Genomic DNA, 16,751 nt, shown 5'->3' on the forward strand with positions numbered 1-16,751 from the left:
CAGTTTATCATCTGCCTTGGGCTCAGCGCGTGATCCCAGGATGCGGATCGAGTCCCACATCAGGCTCCCCTTAGGGAGCCTGCTTCTCCCTCTGCCTATGTTTCTGCATCTCTCCCTATGTCTTTGATGAATAAATAAATAATTCTCAAAAAAAAAAAAGATGGATTTTTTTAATCCATTCACCCACTTTATGCCTTTTGATTGGAGAATTTACTCCCATTTACATTTAAAGTAACTAATGATAGATATGCACTTACTGCCATTTTGTTAACTGTTTACTGGCTGTTTTTGTAGTTCCTCTGTTCTTTTCTTTTTCTCTTGCTCTCGTCTCCTGTGCTTTAATGACTTTCTTTAGTGATATGTTTATATTCCTTTCTCCTTATCTTTTGTGTTTTTACCATAGGTTTTTGCTTTGTGATTACATAGATTATACTTAACAATTTATAACAGTCTAAGTTGGAAGCTGGAACAAAAGAAGATACTAAAATGAAAAGGATTACTTGAAAGTCTGTTTTAGAAGCAACCAGACCCCTACCTCATCAGTCTCCACTGCCAGGAAACCAATAACTCGTTACCCCAGCCAAAGATAGAAGGTCTCCACCCCCCCCCCCCCAAAGAAAGCGAAACAGGGATTCACAGGCACAGCTAAAGGTGGAGGTTTCATATGGAACTAAGTGAGGTATAATGAATCCTGAGTTCTCCATGGTTTTTTTTCCCTGGCAGCCAATTCCTCTCCCTTCAGATGGAAGATTTTCAAGTCTCTATAGAACCTGACTGACCCATGAGGAAATAATTAAAGACTATGACTTCCAAATTTTCTCAATTCAATTATTTGGCTAGACTATTCTACAGCAAAGCTTGCCATTGTCAGTTCTCATGAAAATAATCACAACTTTTTTTTTTGAAGACTTTATTTATTTATTTGAGAGAGAGAAACAGCACGAGCAGGGTGGGGCAAAGGGCAGAGGGAGAGAGAGAAGCAGACTCCCCACTGAGTAGGGAGCCTGATCCTAGGACCTGATCTAAAGGCAGACGCTTAACCAACTGAGCCACCCAAATGCCCCGAAATTATCACAATTTCTATTTGGCCTAAGCTTACCTTATTCTTAAACAAGGCCCAGCAACCAAAGATCACCAGAGATCAGAGGAATGACTTTGTTATGATAGAGGGAGCTGAAATCAAACAGGAAAACTTCAAAACAAAACAAAAACCCCAAAACAAGACAACCCCCCCCAAAAAAAAACCTGGTATGAATATTCGCAAAGACATGGAAAAAATATTGCATCCATAATACAAATACAAAAGAACATTTCTAAAACAAACAAAAAGACTTCTTGGGAATAAACAGTATGATGGCAAAAATGAAAATGAAAAAGTCAGGAGAGAATGGAATATAAATTAAACAAAATTTCCCAGAAATAACTGCAAAAGAAAAAGAACTGTATATGAGAATGAAAAGAGAATTTTTAAGTATTATAGACAATGATTTGATGAACAATATTAGAAAGAAAAAAATTTTAATTACATAATCCAACAGGTTTTGTAGCATGAGATAAGATCAGAAAAAAACTTAATTTCTAAAAGGTCTTAAAAATACAGAAAAGCAAGTACTAGAACTCTATTAACAATCTTTCTAAATTAAACAAATTTTATGCCTGACAACAGCAAAATTAAAAAAAAAATCTGTTACATAAGGCTTATTGGCAAATCATGACCTCAATGCACCTATTTTTGATGAGAACTGAAAAGGCCTAAGCCAGAAAAGCAGACCAGTACAAAATATATCCTCTTTATGTAACCCCCCCCCCAACCCCCTAGTCTTTACAAGTTTCTGAAAAGGTTGGGGGAGCGATAGTGAATAAATTCACAATTCCTCTGGCTTCTCCTATGACTGCTGTGATTCAGCCAAGAGAAATTATTAACCAAGAGACTTAACTTTTTTTTACCTTCATTTCTTATATTGTTAAGATTCATCTGGAATGTCTGTGAGGTTCTGTATATTAGGTGCTGAGAGTATTTTGACAAGATCAAGTATATTCTAGCAAAATAAAATGGAGAACTGAGGCAATTAGGAAGAAATCCTAGGGGGCACCTGTGTAGTCTTAATCAATGTCTATACCTTGCAGAGGGGTGCAGAGAGCAGTAAGAATTGACAACCATTGATAATTGAATCTATAATGGAAGCTAAAAAAACACTTGGAAGCTTGTGCTTTGGAATGGCTATGTATATTTCATTAAAAGCTGGTTACTGTCAAATATCTACTTTTTTTTGGAACTTACAGATGTAATGCCCAAATGGGTGACCATACTCTGTTAAAATGGTTTCATATATGACACTTGGCTCTCTTCCCTACTTCCCTAGCACTTAAGTACAATTAGGTGGGGGTTGGGGTAGGATGTGGGAACTGATAATGTCTTTCTTGGGGTGCCTGATGTAAAGCTAAAGATCTATATATGTAAGATTTCTGTTGAATTGCATGAATAATGATCCTAAATCTAGCTATGCATCTTTATAGGAAAGGCTTTAAAACTTATGGTCAGGGCATTATCTTCGGGTCTAACATTAATAAGCTCTAGAAACAAACATGGATATTTTCTTCCTTGTGAGAGGGCTGGAGCCCTACAGTGAAGTGTGAGCAAATGATCACTTCAACCTAATGATTGTCTTTCTAATTGGTTCCAGGGAAGTTATATATATATTTTTCCTTTGAGTAATTACTCTGTATTTTTCCCCAGGTTCAGTGGCATTTTCTCTAAAGAGATAATAATAGAGCTAGCCTAATAGTGGAAAATAACCTCAGGCAGTCTATTTCAAATGCAAAGAAAGAAAGAAAGAAAGAAAGAAAGAAAGAAAGAAAGAAGGAGGATGAAGAGGTTATGATGACATGACCACAACAGAAGAGGGGGGCAGGCAACACCAGTTCAGAGCCTTTCACAAGTTTCTCATGACCTCTCAGGGTATTTGCTAAAGTCTGCAGATTCTTAGGCCCGACATCATCCCAAAATCATTATGGAAAGAGGGGTGCATTTTAAACAAACTCCCCAGGTGACTTTTATGCATTATAAGCTGATAATTATTGGCTGACCATAAGCTAGGTACTAATGTCAGGGATGCTATCCAATAGAATCCATTTATCTTTTAAGCTTCCACCCTTCCAAAGCAACAAAGGGCAATAAAATTTCGAGATAATATAAACCCAGGGACATGGTGGTTCTGGGACTAATTTCAGACCATGGGCAGTTCTCTTTGATGTAAAGCCAATAAAGTAACAAGAGAAGACAGACCAGTAATCATGACAATTACCTCTACTGAGAACGTGACATGTACCCAACCCTGTCCTAAGTGACTTACATGAGTTAGTCACCTTCAGTTCTCATAAGCGGTACTCAGCAATATTTTCCCAACTGTGCAGAGGAGGATGCCGAAGCTTCAGGGTAAGTAAATTATGCTAATTAACAATGCTAGTAAGAAACAGAGGACTCACACCCTCCACTGCTCGAACTATTACACATCAAACTAGTCCATGCAAATGGACAGAGAAGCAACGCAGACTAGAGTTGTAGCTTGAGCTGTGTCAGAAGAATTATGCAAACTTGGGTGGCCTCCCTGCCTGTGACTTTGGTTATTTGTCTGTGAAATGAGAATAGAAATGATGATAGAGTGAGAACCTAGTCGCTGTGAAATCTTTGTGAAAAGTATAAGGAGCCATATAAATGCCTGTTATCATTATATTCCTGTAATCAGGCTCATGTGAGCTAGATCTAAACCTTCCCACAAAAGTTAGAAAATAAAAATGAAGTAACTGTGTGACTGTTCAATCACCCAGATAGAATCACGGGCTGGTTCTAATATCAGGAAGACAAGGTGGTGGGGTAAATATTTTAAGAAGGTCCCCCCTTTGTCAATTTTCTTTGTGTGCCTTGAGGTCTGCTGACCGCTCTTAATGTTGACTGTTGGACACACTGACTCATGTTTTCTCACAATACATTTCCAGCATACTTCACCATATTGAGTCTTCTTTTTTTTTCAGGTGCCATTTTCACAGAATGTGTTTAGAAGGAGCAAGTCTCTAGGTCTTCCCATTACCTCTAACTCAGTCACTGTTTATCTTCCGCCATGAAATCAAATGCCAAATGTTCAAAGAGGAAGGATCTGTTACCCAAAGTCGGCTGTGTGAGCTGTGGGTAAATTACCTCACTCTTCTGCATTTCAGTGAACTGGAGCTAATCAAATCTGTCCTGCTTCTCTCAGCAGGCTTATGAAAAAAATGAACTGAGAAGATGTAAGACTATGATAGAAGGAAATAAAAGAGGAAGGGAAGTGTACTGGAAACTAGTGAGTAGGAAAAGAGAGAGACGAGAGGTGGTGCCAGAGTTAGGCAGGTTTAAGCTCTGAAATCATCTCCCTATCAAATGTCCCTTCACAACCCTACAACCTTCTCCTCTCCATTTGAAAAACAGTTTTTTTTTGTTTTTTTTTTTAACAAACAGATGTTTTCAGGGTGCTGTTTTCTAAGTAAAAATAACTATTATTTATTTGTACTCGAAAATACTGTAGGTATGTTATACATAATAACTGCATCAAGAAAGTTATTATTGTAGCTCCGTTTTACAAATGAGGAAACTAAAGCAAAGGAGGATCAAAAACACATCCAAACATCCCCAGCTCCTAAATGGCAGAACTGGGATTCAAACCCAGGCAGTCTGGCTCTAGGGTCTGCTCTCATTTCTGTGCTTACTGTTTTTTGAAATAGTGCCCATCTAGATTTGGGCCCCAGTTTGTCAAATGCCAGTTTTTCCAGTCAACTCTCAACTAACCTTGCAAATAAAATTAAAGCCACTGCTTCTGCTGTGTCCAGCAACAGAGCACAAGGAGAAGAGAGAGTGGATCTCCAGCCAGGATACCCTACAAAACATTTTCTCAAATCCATTTTGCCACCAGCTTTCCCACTGCCAATTACCACATTTACCCCTGTGTAGGTGTGGCCTCACCCTAAATCCCTGATTAGTCTGGACTCGAGAGTCAGAAGAATGTAAATAGCCTTAAATTGACCTCTTTGTCTTGCTAACATCCTTCACACCCCCACGTACAAGCTCATCTTTTTCCTAAATTCACAGCCTGGGAAGGAACTCTTGCCACCAGTTAGTTTCTCCCTAGGATTTAACAACCCAGATCTGGCTAATTCATGTTTGCTTAAGATATTGGACCCACTGATCTTTGTCTCCTTGCTATGATATGGATACAGTATGGCCAAGTCTGGTATAGGAGAGTCTGTATGTGGCCCTGGGGAAAGAGAGGCAGACACAAATGTTCAGAGACAGGCAAATACCATAACAATGGAGTAAATCAGACTTAAGAGAATATTGTCTTCAAACACTTGGTTCCCTCTGTTGTGTGTGTGTGTGTGTGTGTGTGTGTGTGTGTGTGTTTCCCCCTCTACTTTTGATAGAGTTAAGGATACCTGAACTCCACCATAAGAAAAAAAGTGGTGAATAAACGTAACTGCAGAAATTGACACTTTTTCTCTTCTCTTCAGGAATTGGGAAGTTCCTGTTCCCAGAGACATCATTAGTCAGGTATTCACCATGTGGAAGAGCCTGAGAAATGAGAGCTACCGAGATGTAGGAACTGAGAAGTGAGGAAGAGAAAGAGAGAATGGAAGAAGGAAAGAGAGAGAGAGATACTCGTTATTGCTATTTAAGTCTCTGGGTACAGTGTCCTTGACCAGCTCTTTTTTTCATGCTTCAATTATGCAAGCCAATAATTTCTTTTTTCTTGTTTAAGTTAGTTTCAATTAGAATGTATGTCTTTGTCTTTTGAAACCAAAATAATTTTGATTCATACTAAGTGACTTTTGTTTTGATAGATGAAATTTTTTATGTATCAGATGATACTGTTTATACCAGTACTACCTGGGGCGGATTCAAGAGGAGGAGATGGGCAATATGGGTAAATTTCAATTCAAGAATAAATTCAAAAAAAAAAAAAAAGAATAAATTCACTATAAAAGGGAGGCACCTGAACTCAGTGTCAGAGATCATCACTGAGGAATATTAGAAAGCAGAAGAAGGACCACTGAAAGACTGGAGATGGTCAAAAATTCTGTTTCAAGAATAATAAGGTAAATTCCATGAACCCGATCAGTGGACTACTATTAATTTCAGAACGAATCATTAAAATTTTAGTTTCATTACTAACAAAATAAATAATTGATCAGTGGCACCTAGCATGACATAGAGCAAGTCATACTAATGCTAGCGAAAGTTAGTCCTATAGTCTTTATGTATCTAGACTTCAGCATGTCATGTGACAAGGTCCTTCTGCTATCCTTTTGAACAGTTACTAGAAAGGTAAATTAGTAACTGTTTTTAATGCATAGTAATTATTAAGTCAGTTAACTTGTAGGGAAGTTTCTTGTGGCTCTGTCTTCTGTCCTGTTTTTGCAAATCTTTTTGTTAATAGTCTGAATGAAGACACCAATGGAAAACTGACTACATTTGTATATAGCATAAAGCTAGGGAGAATAATTGGATGATGAGATCAAGATTCAAAATATCTTGAGAGGCTGAAATGAGTCTTACACTTCGACCCCTGCCGGTATATACATAGATAACAAAAAACTGTACAAGTCTGGGTGAAAATGTGACTTAATAGCACCTGTGACTATAAATAGAGATTCTAGTGGACTCTAAGTTGAATAAGAAAAAAATTAAGCTAACTCAATTTTAGGCTATAGTGGCAGAAAGATAGTTTCCAAAAAGAGGTGAAATTCTTGCCCTAATCAACTGGATTTAGCCAACAATACTATATTACATTTTATATGACATATTTTTAGAAGTATATACAAAGAGATCCTGTCCAGACAAGACCAATCAGCATGCAAAATCGTTAAAAAGACTGAGGATGTTTAACCTAGGGTAGAAAAATGTTAGGTGAGATGTAATAACCTATCTTCAAAGTCTGAAGAGCTATCATATATAAAAGAGATTGAGACTTATCAGTGTGGTGCTCTAGGGCAATAATAGCATGCTTGAGTGGAAGTACGTAATGAGGGAAGATTTATGTCATTATAAGGAAGGACTCTGTAACCCTGGACCTAATTCAAGCTAAAGAAAGGACTGTTTTGGGAGACCATAAATTACCTCACTCTTGACAAGAATATTCCCAAGAAATGCTATATATATGGGGACGTGGGGGTTGGGGGGCTTAACTAGATCAATGCTTCTCAAACTTTAATTGCATATGAATCACCAGGGACTTTTAAAAATGCAAATTCTGAATCAGTAGTTCTGGAATGGGGGCTCAGGGACTGACTTTCTAACAAGCTCCAAGTAACAGCTATCACACTGGTATGTAGACCACACTGACAATCAAGGAACTAGATAACTTTTAAGATCACTTTTCACTACTGAGAGTCTACAATTCTCATAGAAAAATGCACTTCAGGAACCTAGAAAGCAGTTATATCTTAAACTTTCCATATGAAAATGTCAGTGTTTGAGAGCATAAAGGAAGCAGGAGCATGCTTGGAAACAGAAGCAGGAATACTCCAAAACTCTCTCAGTAAATGCATGTGTTCAAAGAACTTGCTCTAAAGAAAGAAAAATTGTTAATAAATACTTGTATAAGACAAATTTAATTATCTACTTTCATAAGAAACGACCAATCATTTGGTCATTAAAAAGCAATTGGAATTAATAGCACTTATTTCAATTTTAATAATTCAATTCAATATTAAAGCTGAAATTTTGCCTAGTTTATTCAACAAAGTCCTACATAATTATTCATCCACCTCAAAGTCTTTCAATGTACAGACTTTGCTTTATTATCTCTTACTTCCATTTCTGTAGATCAGAGCTTTCCAAATGGTGGGATTATAGATGTCCCTTTAGATATTTGTCTTCTCAACCATTGGGAAGGCCAAGCAAATAGCTTTATCCTAGGCTCCTGAGAAGAAGATCCAACTAGATTGGCATTTAAGCATTTATGATTATCACTCATTGGCCTGGCCTCAAGGCAGTGAGCTCAACCTAGCTGAATGTCTATCACCTTGATATCTACTTCAGCAACTTGCTGCAAGCATATCCCTTTTTGTCTCTACTTGTGCAAATAAAATTTTGTGTTGACAGCAGCTATAAATAAATTTGAAAAGATCATTGTTTAAAATTTTTGATTAGCAATGATATATAAGCTTTCAAACACAAAAACTGAGACAAAAGGTTATATCGATGGAAATATACTTGTATTTCTAAACTTAAATTTATCTGAATTCAATATTATATCTTTCCTTAAATATTGTATTTTATTTTCTTATCAAAGTTGTATCATATAAAGGCAATGTGATGAATCTTTTGCCATATGATCTCAAATCCCATACATATGTCCCCAAATTTCTTCCAGTTTACATCAGCTTGCCATACAAATACTGATATTTTCTTTGTTGAGAAATATTACAATAGGTAGATTCACTACTCTAATATGTTCTTTTACCAAATATTTTCTACTTAAATTACAGACTAGTTATTTACAGATTTTTCTTAATATATAGTTACTGTTACTCAAAGGAAACAAGTAAGCTTACATGACCACTTAAAAATCTTAAACCTAAGTTATCTCCTTACTCCTCATATGCCTCTTGAAAATATTGAGATATGGTTCTGAAAGGCTAGCAATGTTCTTTTTCTTGACCTGAATGGTTACATAGTGTTTACCTTGTCATAAATCATTGCACACATGGTTTTGTGCACTATACTGTACATATTTTATGTCACAGTAACAAAAATTTTTTAAAATTTGTTTTCTAAGACTAGGAGATATGGTGCTTATAGATCTCTGAGTATATTCTTACTTCCTGCTTATACTAGCCTTGCTTTTATTACTTGCCAAGAAAACTTAATAAATGATTAACTGTATCGCTCAGCAGTTGGGAGCAGTCAAGAAAGGTATAACACTCACTTGATAATTCATAATAGAAACACTGTTCTCTTTAGTTTCTAGATTATCCTGTTTTCTATATAAATTAATCAGATGAATCAAATGCTGTTCAAAGCAACTTAAGTGTGATAATTGGCTCTTTTAATTCATGGTATAAAATACAACACTAATGGGCCTGCAGGTTATTACCATTATGCACATAACAGAATAGGGCTAGCCCTTGATATGACAAAGACGAATTCTATACCTATTTGCATCTTTTGCTTTGGCAAACGTTCATTTCTTCTGCATCCCAGAAATTGTAGCAAATCAGGTCCATAAGATAAATTGAGACAATTTCCAAATAAGTTACTGAGATTATTATACATATATATATATATATATATATATATATATATATATATAGTTTGTATGGCAATATTCTGCTTTTGTTATGAGAATTTAGTTTATCCTAGGAGGCATATCAATCAAATATTTCCTTCAGGTTTGTACAGTGCGCCATTTAACACAAATGCTTCATTAATGAGACACTCATTGCCCTACACTCTGCCAACCCTATTTACTTGAATAATAAGAAAGAGGCAAATATATTCCTTCTCTAACCAAACTTACCTTTATTAAATATGTGCCAGGAGTTTCTTTTGCCTTGCCAGCACACAGTTAGCTGTGAGAATAAATATCCTAGAGAGCTTGAGAGCTTGAGGCCACAACTCAAGCTGAAACATGAAGGGGAAAAAAAAGAAAGCTCACCCAGCCATCAACACTCACACATGTGAATCTATAGGATAGAAGAGCTATTAATCGAGCCCATTCCACAACACCTTAAGTGAGAGTTACACATTATTACTATTATTATACACTTAACTGGATCACATGGCTTATTAACATTGACATTTATTTTTTAAGAAGCTTTATGTTTAAAGAAATTATAAATCTAGTCTACATTTCTGAAAACATGAAAGCAAATGAAGAATTAGCACTACTCAGTCTCATCCTCCACCTAGTCTTATCGCTTCCTTTCTCCTCAATCTCATATGCCCTCTTTCCAACCTTATGCTTTTTCTTCTTTCTCTTATAATAGGCTGCGCCCCCCGGTGGTTGGGAGCTTAAAAAAAAAAAAAAAAAAAAAGAAGAAGAGGAAAGAAAAGAGAAGAGAAGAAAAGAGAAGAGAAGAAAAACCTTTCACAGACAAGACATTTAACGCTTCACAATTCTACTTTTGGGATGAGTCCATCACGCTCCTGGGAGCTTGAGGTAAGTAGTCACGATCAGGAACCGAACCACACTTCCCCCCTGCAGTCAGTTTCCTATTTTTTTTCTATTTAAAGAGGGGAAGACAGATCAAATGAGAAACAGCTTGGTTCTGGAGAGCTGCACAAGGACCTCAATTTGTCGAGGCTCAGCAGGAAGGGCCGCCCTGGCCGCCGCCGCGCGGGGCGCTGTCCACTCCGCGGTGCTGAACACTACGCAGGGGCTTTGCCAGGCAGGTTAAATCCCTTAGGACCCAGAGAGGCTCAGCCAGCCAAGGCAGACTGAATTCATTTCTGGGGTCCGTGTGGGGGTGGGTAAGAGGTGCGGGGGGGGGGGCATTTAGACTCTCGCTTATTCTCTTTCCATGGGGAAAAAAAAAACTCTCCCACAAAGTGACACTGAGCATTTTATGGAAAAGTAATGGCACAACTTCAGTTTAAAACCAAAGTGAAGAGCCCTACTGAGAAAAAATAGTAAGGTCAGAGTTCACCTGCTCTTTCTCTCCCTTAGTTAACACAACAGTGTGTGGTCCCTAGACCCCACTGTTGACAGTTAAAGAAAATAACTTTCTATTAAAATTATGTGATTAATCATTTTTCTGATAAGCACAGCAAAGGGGGGGTGATACTAGGCTTTGCAATATCTGAATAGAATTTTAGATATTGTTTTACTGAGTGGAGAAACTGAGGAGAGGATGAACTAAACTTGTTTTCTTTAAGGTGGTTTCTTTTTAAGATTTTATTTATTTATTCATGAGAGACACAGAGAGAGCGAGAAAGAGAGAGGCAGAGTCACAGGCAGAGGGAGAAGCAAGCTCCATGCAGGGAGCCCGACGGGGGACTCGATCCTGGGTCTCCAGGATCACGCCCTGGGCTGAGGGCGGGCGCTAAACCACTGAGGCACCCAGGAATCCCCTTTAAGGTGGTTTCAAATGTTAGTTAAGAATACATTTTTAAAAGTATGGCTCTAACAATGCCTTCCTGATGTGCTTTTGTTCTTAGGCAATTTAGATCAGAATCTGGTCAACAGAAGCTTCCCTCCTCTCTGCTCTACCAACCTCTGTCCGATTTCAGACTTAAGACCCCTGTTCTTCATAGCAGGTGCTGATATCCACGGGGCTCTTATAAGAACTCACCTCCTTCCTTTCCTGCCCCCCCCAACCCGTGAGATAATTAAGTAAATATTAAAAAAAAATGGACAGAAGGGAGGCAAAGTGTACTGTAACTCCCAGCCTTTGCTTCTTGGTAGTAACAATCAAATAGGGGCACTTCTCTTTGAGAAGTGAAGGTGTTTCTCATGGCTACAGAATTTACAGTCAGGGAGCAGACTTAACTGATCCCAGCAAACGGTTCCTTCCTTTCCCTAATCCTTCCCTGCTTATTTTAGCCGATTCTCCAACCCCCCCGGGAATACCATCCAGATCTTAGTCCAGGTAGATCTGACGTCAAGAGATGGCTTTCGTCGATTTGACGTGTAAACACTCATTTCCATTCCGGCTTGGAAGGGCTGGGGCTCCACTCAGCCGGGAGACCAAAGAGCGCTCGCCACCGCCCAGCCTCTCCTCGCGCGCCTCCTATCTCTTTGCAGAGCCACCGGGAGCGAGAAGTGGTCCAGAGTCCGAGGGGGAAGAGGGCTAGTGTTTCTAGCTTTTCTCCTTGCTTGCTTCTTTCTCTTGCTTCTTTTCCCTCATCTCCTTCTGACTTGTGTGCAAGCAAGCGTGAGAGCCATGGAGCGAAGAGCCTGGACTCTGCAGTGTACTGCTTTCGCTCTCTTTTGCGCTTGGTGTGCATTGAACAGTGTAAAAGCCAAGAGGCAGTTTGTGAATGAATGGGCGGCAGAGATCCCCGGGGGACCGGAGGCAGCTTCGGCCATAGCCGAGGAGCTGGGCTATGACCTTTTGGGTCAGGTAAGAGTTTGCACTTTCCAGAAACTTTCTGGGGCCCACGGGGACCGGCGGGACTGAAGCGCGATCTCCCAAGTGGGAGCTCCAGGTCTCACTCTCCTGAGCCCAGTAGGCGAAGAGCAGGAGCTTCTGCAGCTCTCGCCCCTGGCGCGCTTGGAGAAAGAAGGCTTGCATTATTTATTGTTTGGGCTGGAAGCAGCCAGGCAGAACGAAGCCGCTGCAGCTGGGGAAAGCTTATTCTTGCTGTCGTCCGCTTTGGCATTTAAATCCATTCCCGCGTGGTTTGGGAGGAAAAAAAAAATCCCTCCACGCTTGTTCACCGAACTTGAGATGCACGCAGCTCTTACCAACCGAGCGCCCCCGGGAGAGGCATTGCGCTCTGTCCCCTGGGACTCAGCTGGGCTCTGCGTCAGGAGCCGGCTGTTTCCTTCTTTTTTTTTTTTTTTCAATATGGCAGCATCAGATCCAAGTCCTGATGCAAAGGGGTCAAACGGGCTTGGCGATGTGCGCCCGCAGGCTTTCGGGCACGCCCAGGGCATGGGAAGAGCGCCCGAGGCCGGGACTCGGGACCCAGAGGCTGGGGGCCCGCGGAGCAGCCTGGGGAGCCGGCGGGAGCAGAGGTGGGTGAGACACGCGGGACCAACTCTGCTCACCTCAGCCGGGAGGCTCGGGTCTTCCCGGGGAACTTGCAAAGTCCGAGCTTCCCAACTTCGCTGGGTCAGTCCGCCTGAAGGGTCAAGCTGCAGAAATGACTGTGGGGGCAAGGTTTTCTTTCTTTCCTGTCCTTCAGCCAAATGCCTAATAGCTTCCCCAAGGCGAGGGTTTCAGTTTCTGATAAGAACTTGCCTGTCCTAGGGAGAGCTGGTTTAATAGATAGTTGGGGGGGGGGGCGGGGGGGGCGGGTAAGGCATTACTAGAGTGACAGCTTAGGTGTGCGATTCCGGGAGAAACCCCAGGGGGTATGATTTTTAATCTAAGCTTTCCTTTCCCTTGGCTCAGAATCAAGCCCTCGCCCCTTGCCTTGGAAGTGTGCCTCAAAGCGGGGGAGGAGGGAGTTGTAAAACATTTTGGCGCGTTTTTTTTTTGTTTTTTTTTTTTTTTTTTTTTTTTTTCTGGAGGTGGTTGGAGAGATGCCGCTGAAGTCACGGATGAGTAATCGGCGTGGGCGTTGGCGATTCCATAGATCGAATCCGCTTGGGGAATACGCCTCTCCTTGCCAGAGGCTTCATTCTCTAATTTTATGAGCCAAATTGTCTTTAAAATGCCCAGCAGAAAAGCCGGTCACGGCGTCCCAGTAGCAGACCAAGACTTTTTGCTTTTGCCTAGATTTTGTTCTGTACCAAGGCTCTGTTTTGGGGGCTGAGGAATAATAGGAGGAAAAGAAACTTTCAAGGAATCAAGAAGCTAAAGGAGAGATTTTTAGTAACAAATAACTGGAATTGCATGTAATTGGTGTAATAGAAGTTGCACCTGGATCTCACTAGTTGTTGATTGAGGGATTTAAGAGGGACAAGAATTGGAGAGGAGTGAAAAAAGAGAAAGCGCAGTGGAGGAAACATTTGCACAGGGTTCAGGGAGAAGAGTCAAAGGTTGCCAGGAGAACACTGTGAGAGGTAGAAGGCACTCAAGGCATAGAAAACAGATTGTGGGACAGGTGGAAGATTCAAAGAGAGCAGCTTAGAAGAAACTGCAGCGAATTGTTGGGATCTAAGGAGAGTGTGAGCAGTAGGTGGAATTGTACTGGTAGCTACTGTGGGCATCATGGAAATCTTGCACATCCTACACGGGAGTAACTGGGGACTTGATCCTATGTCTTTTGGGCAGCTGAATGGCACTGGTAACTGTGTGGAAAAAGACTGGGTAAGAGAGCAAAAATATCCCTTTTTCCTTTTCTCACCTGTTAGCCCCAGACATATATCCAAACCTGCACCATTCGTTATGGGAATTACTTTCAAAATCACACATTCCAAACCAAAAAATAAATCAGTATTCTTGGTAGGCTCTTCAAAGAAGGGATGGAATGATCACAGGAATCTTTAAGAAATAATGGGGGGAAATCTATATCTACATATGATTTGCACGTGATAGATTTTTTTTCTAGCCATTTCCAGCTAAAATGACATTACTAACAAACATTTTTAAAATAAAAATTCTTTGGAAAAGACTGATAGTGCTTTCTTGATTCTGTTTATCTCTCCCTTTGTTTACAGTAATTTAGCATCATTACCCTGAGCTCCCAAAGGCCTCGGGATAAAGATAGAATTAGAGAAGTGACCAGAAGCAAAACCGTTGATAACGGAGAAAGAGCTAAGCATTGGTGATGTTTTCTTATGGCTACTCTTCCCTCTCCCCAACTCCATGTATAGAACACCTTGAACTAGTGGAAAGTCAAATGGTCTCTACTGGTAGCTTATAACAATTAATCACTATATTTCAATGACTATATTTTATAACAACAAGAAGTTATTTTAGCTGAAGGTAACACTGACCATATATAGTACCCAAAGGGTTTGCCAGCTTTCCACAAATTATTCTCTGATAGGATAAATTTGATAAAGAGAGTTTTTTAAAGAAATGTACCTACACAGTATTGTTACACAGGAAAACCAATGTAGTTCCTCTGAAATGTGTGAAAAAGAGGTATCACTAACCCCCAAGTATACCATTAGCAAAAGTGATGATATTGTAAGCTCATCTCACACAACACAGTCACGAGAGAGTGAAGGTGTCTATCAGTGTCTTCCTCCTAAAGAATGGGCTTAATAAAAATTGCCTGTCTCTAAGTTACTCGGGTTACAATCTAATCCATATATACTTATTTTGGAAAGTGGATTTTTATTTTAATATTTTTCTTTTATAGATTGGATCACTTGAAAATCACTACTTATTCAAACATAAAAACCATCCCCGAAGGTCTCGAAGGAGTGCCCTTCATATTACTAAGAGGTTATCTGATGATGATCGTGTAAGTGTTGTGCATTTGTCTTCAAACATCTGCTTTATGATTTCCAACAAGAGCAAAAAGCACTTTGCAAATATGATTATTTTTTACTGCGGTCACAATTATCTGTAGTGTTTGTTATTTCTACAGGGTTATCACTGCACATAATAATAACTGGATTGGATAGGCTGAGTTAAACATTTTATATATAATATATATATAATATGTTTAAAATACTAGCTCACAAATCCAGTCTAAAAGCATGAAAATGAATATTGAAAACTAAATGGCAGCTCTAATAAAATGTTTACCAATATAATCAATTAACAACCTTTTATTATATGCCTATTATTTACTGAGCACTTTAATGTCCAATGGGGGATGCCAAAGAAATTTAACATATGAACATGGATTTTAAAAACATTTCAGAATAACTGAAAACATATCTTGCCATTTCGGTTTGGTTTCATTATATGGGGAACTAGAGTTTATGAGCAAGTTCTAAATCCATGTCTTCATGAGCCAAGTGTTTCCATAAGTATTGTATTGCTTCACTGAAAGCATATGATATCTTTTTATCCTGGTTTGTATATATATTCAATGATTAGGCAAGAGCAGGAAATGTCTAGAATGAATATAGCTAAATAGTGTGAGGACAATTTGAACGTACATCTAGCGTACCTATCGATTTTTGAAGTCTGTTTTCAAGATCAGCATACATAACAATAGAAATGGTGACCATATTGGGAGTATTGAAATTTGGGTACGCATGTTGCCTTTTCTCAAGAATGTGCCATATTGGTAGAAATTTATCCTGGCTGGCCTGTTTTCTGTTATCATGATTTCTGTTGCCTAGGACACTCCAGAGAATTATGGAAGCTTTGTGAGAGATAGAACACATCCTTTCAACTTGCTAGAAAGAAACTATAAGTGACAGAAAGGTGATAAAACTATTGAAAGGACATGGAATTTATAAACCCTGTGAAATAATTTGCAATTTGATTTGTTCTGAACCTAATGGAATTTTAAAAGAGAGAATAAAAAGGCAAAGTATCAGGGTAGGGAATGACCGGACCTGGGTAAACAACAACCACACCTAGGCAAAGAAGGCTGTGTCAGGACCACGGACAGCGAACCAGAGCTGCTGTGCACCCATGGCTTTTACTTAAGTTCATGGCTAGATACGTGAGACTGAATCAGAGGCTCAACATTGGTTGAAAAGTTTCTTGTCCAGTGAAGTCTTCCTTTTGCCATCCCAAAGCAGATGACTCATTGCATGGGCTCTGAAAAAGTAGGACAACTTCCAAGATCCTGGCTAGGCTTAGTCCTTGAGCAAAACAAGAAAGAGATTTCCTTGTCTGCCTAAATGTATGCCTGACATTAATGCACAAGGAAGTCAAACTGACCTCCCTTCTCATCTTCACAGAAGAAAATTGGTCACAGTGGAGCCATACCTGTGATTATTACTACAAATATCTCACTAAAGTGAACAGATGGCCCAGTTCTATTCTTTAGCTATTTCTTTAATAGTTGATTTTGGGGCAAAAATCTCAAATGATAATGAAGAAAGACTAAGAATTTAATCTCCAAATTAACTTCATAAAAAAAGGAGTCTATACAATCTTATGAAAAATTATCCCCACAATAACTTTTTTTTAAGGAAAAATCCTAGAACCCATAGAAGCTAGCAGTTGAAAGTTGGACTAGATGATCTTTACTG

At 39.3% G+C, this 16,751-nt stretch overlaps 1 protein-coding gene and 1 long non-coding RNA gene across 2 annotated transcripts in view; one reads left to right on the forward strand and one right to left on the reverse strand.

Annotated features, from left to right (window-relative positions):
• Nucleotides 1–16,751, reverse strand: part of LOC140612692 (uncharacterized) — a 94,897-nt gene that overhangs the window by 51,180 nt on the left and 26,966 nt on the right. The window lies entirely within an intron of this gene.
• PCSK1 (proprotein convertase subtilisin/kexin type 1) overlaps nt 11,673–16,751 on the forward strand; it is a 41,705-nt gene continuing 36,626 nt past the window's right edge. Inside the window, exons 1-2 of the mRNA XM_072790543.1 lie at nt 11,673–12,093; nt 14,951–15,055. Of these exons, the coding sequence (XP_072646644.1) occupies nt 11,914–12,093; nt 14,951–15,055 (285 nt within the window). The 5' untranslated portion in view covers nt 11,673–11,913. The remainder of the gene's footprint in view (nt 12,094–14,950; nt 15,056–16,751) is intronic.

This window comes from Canis lupus, chromosome 2 (genome assembly GCF_048164855.1).
Source record: "Canis lupus baileyi chromosome 2, mCanLup2.hap1, whole genome shotgun sequence".
NCBI classification, from domain to species: Eukaryota; Metazoa; Chordata; class Mammalia; order Carnivora; family Canidae; genus Canis; species Canis lupus.